General features: G+C 38.0%; 1 protein-coding gene across 1 annotated transcript; it reads right to left on the bottom strand.

Annotated features, from left to right (window-relative positions):
* Positions 1-1111: 1111 nt before the first annotated feature.
* On the bottom strand, positions 1112-8247 carry LOC121182952 (E3 ubiquitin-protein ligase RNF126-like). The gene is made up of 9 exons (XM_041039643.1): positions 8135-8247; positions 6519-6577; positions 5978-6038; positions 4942-5177; positions 4701-4769; positions 4520-4589; positions 4245-4338; positions 3401-3516; positions 1112-3281 (listed from the first exon to the last, which is right to left on the bottom strand). The coding sequence occupies exons 1-9, from the start codon at positions 8207-8209 to the stop codon at positions 3105-3107; spliced, it is 957 nt and encodes a 318-aa protein (XP_040895577.1). The 5' UTR covers positions 8210-8247; the 3' UTR covers positions 1112-3104.
* Positions 8248-8794: the final 547 nt, after the last annotated feature.

The following is an 8794-nucleotide window of genomic DNA, read 5'->3' as shown; positions in this document are numbered from 1 at the left end:
TTTGTGAGTCACTCTTAATCGTAAGGTCACTGATTACTCTTGTGAGAGCTGTTTCTGTGATAAGATTGGCTCTGAGACCAACCTGACTGGTTATGTATCATACATGTTGGAAACTTGAAGATCCTCATCCAGTTGTTCTGTATACAATTGTTTTCAAGTATTTTGCTTTGAAAGGGAAGACTGGAAACTGGTCTGTACTTATTAATTACAGTTAGATCTAAATTGTTTTTCTTCAGCAGAGGTGAGATTACAACACTTGAGAAAAGCAGGAAAAATGGCAGTCTGCAGGGAGGTATTAATAACCTTTTCTGTATCATTCATATGTTATAAACATACAACATATATATAATGTCCACCATGGCATCATATGATGGAAAGATAAGGTAATGTACATGTGAACCTAGAAAATATATCAGTTGTATTACTGTAACATTTACTAATGAATCGATCAATATTTATCTGTTTAAAGGAGCATCTAGACCTAAATATTCAAAACTCAGGAAACTGCCTGAAGAAACAGACTTGCAGCTAAAAACAGCAACCATCTACCCTTCCTATTAGTCTGAGAGGAATGTACAAAATTATAGTTAGCAGGTGATGTTTCAGTCAGCTCTTTTTGACCAAGCCAGGTTTCTGTTATTAGTATATAGTCCAATTTCTGAATAGTAGTGATGTCATAAACTATCAACATCTTATTAGTTAGAGATCTAACATTAAGCTGTGCATGTAGTGCAAGGAGAAGAGTTAGCAGGGTGAGACAGTGAAGGCTTGATATGTTCAAGACAGCTAGTAGATCTGAGATTTTCTTACTTACTCGTTACTGGACTTTGGTCTATTGTTAATTATTGTGTTAACAGGAGATGTCGGTGTTGGACTCAGTTCAGTGGTTAATCCTATTTAAATTCTGAAGAATTTAGTTAAGATTACCATCTAGATTCTCCCTGGCAACTCTAAAGAGCTTGAGAAGATGTGTGAGAAAGTATATTAGAAAATCCCCAATCTATCTGTGCCATGCTAATAGAAGAGGTTTCCAAAAAGATAAAATGCTGCCAATCTGTTAAAAATTTATTTTTGTATATTTGATGTTTTCTCTGTCACAGGATATTTTTTCATAAATTCACAAAACCTAAAAACATTTTACCTTCAAGCTGCAGCACTCACAAAAAATCTTCTCATCTACATATTCACAATTTCAAAGAGCGAAAATGGTAGCTCTAGATTCTGATATGTAGTAACTAAATAATAAAACAGCTTGTTATTTTCCAAGCTGCATAGTTAAAGAGGGCACAAATACTTTGTACTTGCACAAAGTTGACAATAAACTATGAATATGAGGCAGCTATTTCACATTGTAAAGTCTAACTCATAGGCACAAGTCAAGTGTTTCCATTTGTCTTTCACCTAAAACCAATGGACAAAATGTCCACAACAACAATCCCCCACATTAAAGGCCTTTGAACTTAAATTCCAGAGGCAAGTAGAGGTACAATGTGGAGGAAATACACCCATATGGCTAAACAATAAAAGGAAGTTGAATTTATTGGCTTATTGAAAATATTTAGCAGACAAGCAGCCCATTAAAGGATTTAGTATAGACTGTGTTTACTATCTGCATCCCTTCAGACCAGACCTTACTTTGAAAGTACAAAACAATCTCAAAACCGTATTATGCATTGAAATCACTTCCAGCAGTGTTTGCTGATGATGTTATTGTTACCTGCTTGGTTGTTCTAAGAGCCTGCAAGACAACACTTGAGGAACAAATAATTTATACTGGGAAACACAGAACAGCACAGCTCATAACTCACCTGTATGCCAAAATATGTTTACCATACTACTATTTTGTTTATTTGGTATTAGGACAAACATGTCACTATTTTTTGTTCAATTTTAGTGTATCTGCTGTAACAGTGAACAGGTTTTGGAAAATTTCTTGCACTCCCATTTAGTGCATACCCACAGCAGCACACAATGAGTACAGCAAAGAAAACTCTCCCTCAGTGTTTACACAAAATAAAAACAGTTTGTAGTTACTGTCAGTTCTTGAAAGAAGAGCTTAATTTTTACCATGGAATGTCTCCAGGTCCATTTTAAGACTTGAGTCGCTCATGATTAGACCTTCAAAGAATATCATACATACACAGACTGAAAATGTTTTACATGAATTTTGAGAGGTAGCACCCAAACATCTTTATTTTCATTTCATTTTTTTTCTTTTTTTTTGTACACTGTCAAGACTGCAAGTCAATCATTTTTCAACTGGCAACTTTAGAAAATATTTAATTTACCTTTAAGTTAAAATGCACAGATGCACTGAAATATCTCTAAGTGTATAATGTGAAAAGCTGATCCACATTTTAGACTTGTAGATTTAAAAAAAAAAACAAAAAAAAAATCCCTGTTACTGCAATTTGACACATCGTTTCATGTGCAAACAATGGTACCTGTGTGGTGTCAGATAATCTTAAAACTGTAAGAAGATCCTGACTATAAAATAATTCCATAAATTATTGTCATTTTCTTTTGAGAATTACAGGAATCAAATGTAATATCTTTCCAAACCATGAAGAATCTTGAGTGCACACTTAAACAGTGCACTACAGTGCACTTTGGGTCATTTTATCTGTGAGATATGTATAGTAATTATAAAAGGAATAACTGTAACTTTCTTTTTGGTTCATTGGCAAAAGTGGATCATTTTAAATCACACAAGTGTGGCGATAAAAAAACAAACAAACAAAAACAAAACATCAACTGTCTTATTGTCCAGACTCCTTTACTGTTGGATTTCTTTTTTTTCTCTTCCCTGCATGAGGTGATTCAGGCAGATCGAGCCCCTTTAAGTTTCCGTGCTCCTCTACATCCTCTCTGACAGAAGCTGCACTGCAGGGCCTCTGCCCTTCCTTTGCTCAGATTCCTGATGAGGGTGGGGGCAACAGGTTGGACCTCATGTATCACTTACCCCTGAGTCAGGCTTGAGTGCTCCTGGTGAGATGCACTCAGGTCTCTACCCTAGGACAGGAAGAGACTGGAGGTCACCGCTCTGAAGTAAAGCAGCCTAGGAGCTATAAACAGCTCACAGGGTGATAAGGACAAATGTGTCTCTAGGAGTTATCAGTGGAGTTTTCATTGCTGGTCGAACTTGAGGACTGAGGGGTAGAAGAGGAGGAGGATGAAGAGGAGGAAGAGGAGGAGGTAAAGTTCATCTCGGATAGTTCTGGAGGGTTCGTTGCTGTGTTCTGTCCACTCAGGCTTTTCCTGCACACTGGACAAGTGTCATGCTGGGGGAAAAAGGGGGCAAAAACATGAGGCTGTTTTAGTCTTATTGCTGATGTTTCCCCATAGTTCCAGATAGCAACAAGGGAATATTTAAGTAGAAAGAGCACTAAGTAGGTGATACCTGTTCCAGCCAGGGTACTATGCAGTCATTGTGGAACATGTGATTGCATGGAAGCTGCCTCACATTCTCTCCAACACTGTAATCTTCTTTACACACTGGACATTCCAGACCTGAAGCTGAATAACAGAAAATCATAACAATATAACACTTAAAATATATTCTCTCAAGTGAACAGATAAAACAGTGAATTACATTCTGGACAACCGATAGAATAAAGCATAGTCTGATTATCTAGTAATTTCTTTCATGGCCAACCTCCTGGTTTACAAAACTCAGAATGAGATTTTGGAAATCATAGTGATTGTTATCACCACAAGGTAAGATTTAAAATCAGTTTAACAGGTCTTTTCCCACCGCTTCCACATGGTCAACAGGTGGAACATGCCCCTGCGCTACCATACAAAGGAAGACAACAGGAACTATTACATACACTGAGAAAATTTTTTTTTTAAATTAGCTTAACCACACTTCATCATCGCTAATTAACCAAACTGTAAATACAAGAGCCTAAGGCTGATATGGCAGTTACTCCTACTCAAAACTAGACTTAGCTTATTTTTTTTCGCAGCAGAACCAGATTAGATGTTTTTACTCTCCATGGCAGGATCGAACTGCTGCCGTCTTTGTATCGGATATCAAACTAAATTACCAAGGCATTAATGCCATCGAAATTGATATACTTCAATTTCAGGAAACAGTATGTCTCCTGCTAGGTAAATGGTACTTCATTATACTAAAATGTAGTAAAAACTAACAACAATCTATTTAGAAGAAAATTATACTGCTTAACAACCCTGCATAATAAAATTATTACAGCAGCTGACTACTATTTATTTTAACTTACCAACATGTTCTTCTGTAATTTGTACTGTAGGAAGACTTTTTATTTTATCTCTATCAGCAGGCGGAGGTCCTGTGTTTTCAAACTGGTTTAATAACTAAAGGAAAGAAAAAAACATAAAAGAAATTGTGGCATATATTTTTCATTATATGTACCACTTATACACAATTTCCTAAATATGTAATTCAAAGTTAAAAATACAAATCTAAAAAAAAGAGCCTTTAAAAAAAAAAAAAAAAAAAAAAAGTTCAGAAACCACTTGAGGGTCTTAAAAGTACCTGTGTTATAATTGCATCTAGTCCATTAGCACCCCAGGCATAATCCATGGGATTCGAATGAAGAACACCCCTTTAAAATAAATAAACAAACAATAAAACATTAGACCAACAAGAAGAAACCAAGTGCATATTACTGAGTAATTGTTTTCTGGTTTATTAAAGCTCTGTTGCAAAGACTCACCAGGGTCCAACACCAATATTTGGCATTGCAGTTGGTGCAATTATTCCATTCACTAGCTGCTGAATGATTCTACAAAACAGAACACACAGATAACACAGATATTGCAAAAGAGAAATTACACTACATATGAAGACATGAAGGAAGAGTCAAACGAAGCTCAGAGAAAGATTGACTAGAGACAAACGCCATAAATCAAGCACAAGTGGGAGGTCCATCCCACAAGTCAGAGTATATTTCTTACCCCTCTAAAGTGGGAACTCCCTCATGCCGCCCTGCTTGTCGTCTTGAACCATGACGACTCCTCGGTTGCCTAGCACCATATCGTTGCCTTGATGCCGTTTCCCTTTCCCTCCTGTTTTCAGCATCCCTGTTGTCCTCTGTTCCCAGTCCGGCCCCAAAGTCAAAACTGTCATCGAAGACGCCCAGGGCAAACTGACCATAGCCCGAAGGGAATGTAAACAAGTGCTGGTCCACATTCTGGGAGAAGCATATACAAAAAAAAAAAAAAAAAAAAAAGACAGTCTAACTCAGAGGTGTCCAAACTGTTCCACAAAGGGCCATGTAGCTGCAGGTTTTCGTTCCAACCAATCAAGAGGACACAGTTTGACCAATCAACTGTCTGAAGAGTGAGATCAGCTGATTAAATGAATCTGGTGTGCTGCTGCTTGGTTGGAACAAAAACTTACAGCCACACGGCCCTTTGTGGAACAGTTTGGACACCTCTGGTCTAACTTAAGTGTTGTAACCTTGATGGCAGAAATCAGCACATCCTCAAGCTAACAGGAACTATTTATAGTCAATACAACACGCCTGACTTGATTATCAGGTCAAATTTCACCCCAATGGAAATATTATAGAATGCCTGCCTCCCATTTTTATTATTTATTATTATATAGGGAAATTGTATTATATTTTGCAGTAAAATGTCTCCTCACAGCGTCAACATAAATTACATATCAAGCTAAGAATGGAAACTTTGACTGGGCAAAGTTAAAGCGGCCAAATTACCCAACACAATATTTCTGTTCAAGAGCAAGACTATAGCTGAAAAAGCAGAAGAGGAAACCTTAAAATGACTTCCATCATGTCCAGTGTCAGATCAGCAAAAAAAATCAATGGTAACAATTTTAATAAATGCTGACTCTATTATGCAACAGGGCAGGAGAGCAGAGGAAGGTTACGTGACAGAGAGAAAGAGAGAGAGAGAGAGAGAGAGAGAGAGAGAGAGAGAGAGAGAGAGAGAGAGAGAGAGTGTCTGAGTAAAATGAGCTAGAAACCTCAAATGGTTGCTGGTTCTGGGGCCCGCTGGAGATGGTAGACATGGAGCCATTGTCAGCACTAAACAGGGAACAGATTGTTGACAGGTTATGTGTAGACTTAGTAACAATTAAAAAAGAACTATTTTTTTTCCCACCACGTGTCAGTTACCATCATTCTTAACAATTATGATAACATGTTTTCCTGAGTCCTATTTCTTCCCCTCATCCTCGCTGTCCCACGTTTTGTTTCCCATTTGAAATGTAGTGGTTGTGTTTCCAACTTTAAGTGTAATACCATGTAATACCAATAAAATACAAAGTCTATGCTGGGAGTCCCCGCAGGTGCTGATATAAACCTGAGTTTTGCGGAGTGGTTCTGTCCTAAATGTGGTTAGTGAGTGAGGTAACTGTTAGGAATGATGGCCAAACGTATAAAGATAAGACCACAGTAAATGTTGGCAGTCTCTTAAACATGCAGTATAAGCCTCAGACATTGTTAAAAAAAAATAAATCAACAAAGGCTCCCTTTGATGTGGTAAATTATGGCCAATTTGCACACCTTCTCTCCTCCAGCAGCTCCTCAATAAACCCCGACTCACATCTTGGGCATGTATACTCCTGTAAACAAACAATACAAAAGAAATACAAGAACAAACAGTAGCTTAGCCAGACAGAGGGATAAAGAAGACAGATGATGGTTATCCTTTTTGTTTGGCTCTGACCTAGAAAAAGCACAGTAAAGCAGCAGTCCAGAAGTAAAAGCTGTGTGAATTTGACATTGAATTTTGTTGATTTAAACTCTTTTGGCAGAAACCAGCCTGACTAAATACAGGTTATTTTCAGTCCAGGAGTCTGACATAAGTTTGTCTGGCTAACAGACCTTCCTATCTTCCTCTCTCAGGCAAGCTTTAAGATAAGAAGGTATGCCCCAATTATTGTGGTACTAAAACACAAGACCTCTTGGAGTGCACATGACTGATGATCTCTCACGGTCCTTTAACATAACCATTCTGGACAAGAGGGCTCAAGAGCGGATGCACTGCCAGAGAAGACTTTCCCACCCCCCACCTAACCACCTTCTTTTGGAACTGTTGAAAGTGTCCTGACCAGCTGTGTCACTATCTGGTCTAGGAACTGTAGTCTGCACACCCATGAGACCCTTTAGCAAATGTTTCCAAAAAAAAAAAATCTTGAGGACCCTAAAGGACTCTTTCTACCTATTTACAGACAAGATCGGCCCAACCTGCCAAAATGAACAACAGCATCTTCTCCCAGGCTTAAAGCAACCTACAATTCGACACACTTCTTAGATAATACAAACACACACACACACATCATTTTTATGTGGTTATATAAATATTTTTGTTTACATTTTGGTTTTTTTAACACCCTGATCCCTTAGGAAACAATGTCGTTCAGCTGCATTTATGTAGCTGAAATGACAAAATAAACTAATACACTGGCTACTCTAATCAATAAAACCAGCGGTTGCACAGTTGTTTGAGGCGTTATGCGACCACAGGTTATTGCCAGCACCCTACAGAAACCTGTGGCTGATCTTTCACATTGTGAAGGGCACATGTACACTTCTATGACAGATCATTCTAGCCTGTAACAGGCAGGCCACTTGTGTACCTTACTGAATAGCAAAACAAGAAAAGGACGCAGTAGCATTGTTGCCGCTGAATCATTCACATAAGTGATTAACAGTCTAGTGAACAAAGTCTTGAGGGAAACTAGTGTTAACAGCGTTTCATTTAAAAATGTCTTAAGTCGACAATTAACGTTAGATGCGATGAAAGTGTTACAGTTAACGTTAGTGCTAGGGAATACAGCTAACCGTTAGGCTAGTAAGCCTCGTAAACCCACATTAATTAACAAAAGATTCCGAGAAAGCCTGTGACAAATTATTCAAGGAAGGTAGCAGTACTCTGTGTGTAATGACTGAGCAGTTCGTGTTTACATACACGCTGATCCACTACTTTGATAACAAGCTAACTAACACTGAGTAACGTTAGCGAGATAAACGGGAGCTCGCAGGAGCCAGCTAATACTGTTAGCATGCTAACAGCTGACGCCGCTGCTACAACGATTTCTAGTAAAGTAACAACAAGACAACCTCGTTTCTCATTTGTCCAACTGTCCCTGCCTTTACTTTCTGTCTGTGGTACTTACGGGAAGCCGAGGACTGATCTCTGCAGAGCATCTGTGACAGAAGAACCGACTGGGCCATGGAGGAGCTTCAGCCATCTTTAGCTACTAAACAGGTAGAGAGGGGGAAGGACTACGGAGCACCGAATAGGACAATGTTCGCCTCCTAGAAAATACGACAAACATGTGATTTCAACGGCTGCATTACATCATAAATAATATTTAAATCTAGTAAATGAGTAAAAATAATGTCGACTTCAGTAGAAAAATAAAAGTGGAACATTACTGGATGAATGATACAAAAGCTCTCCAATCACAGACTAAAATCGATGTAAAAATTTAACATGGATATTATTAAATTAACTGTAATAGTGTAAATATAAGTAAACAAACAAAGAAAAATCGTTTATTTCACTGTAAAGAACAGAAACATTAATTTGTATTCATGTGACAACCACTAACAATGAAATAAAAAATATTGCCACATGGTGGTGCTTTTGTGTATCAAGTGCTGAAGAGTGTCACTGTATTTCACATTGAGGCCAGTAGCCAGAGTGTATAGTAAAAATTCACTACACTCTTGGTAAGTTTCCCATGGAGTCTTTTGGAAACTCTAGTCAGGTTGTCATGTGTTGGGAACAGGTTAAGTTGTCTCTTATCCATGTGCACATGCCAATGCAAAAG

The sequence above is a fragment of the Toxotes jaculatrix genome, chromosome 6 (genome assembly GCF_017976425.1).
Source record: "Toxotes jaculatrix isolate fToxJac2 chromosome 6, fToxJac2.pri, whole genome shotgun sequence".
NCBI classification, from domain to species: Eukaryota; Metazoa; Chordata; class Actinopteri; family Toxotidae; genus Toxotes; species Toxotes jaculatrix.
Note: the sequence above shows the minus strand (reverse complement) of the source record. Positions and strands in the feature narration are given on the sequence as shown.

What these genes read in the sequence shown, in the direction of transcription:
- LOC121182952 (XM_041039643.1), bottom strand. Translation starts at nt 8,209, where the DNA reads ATGGCTGAAGCTCCTCCATGGCCCAGTCGGTTCTTCTGTCACAGATGC. An exon ending in TAGATGCAATTATAACACAG is followed by an intron (nt 4,339 to 4,519) that starts GTACTTTTAAGA and finishes TCTTTCCTTTAG; the next exon opens with TTATTAAACCAGTTTGAAAA. An exon ending in AATTACAGAAGAACATGTTG is followed by an intron (nt 3,517 to 4,244) that starts GTAAGTTAAAAT and finishes TCTGTTATTCAG; the next exon opens with CTTCAGGTCTGGAATGTCCA.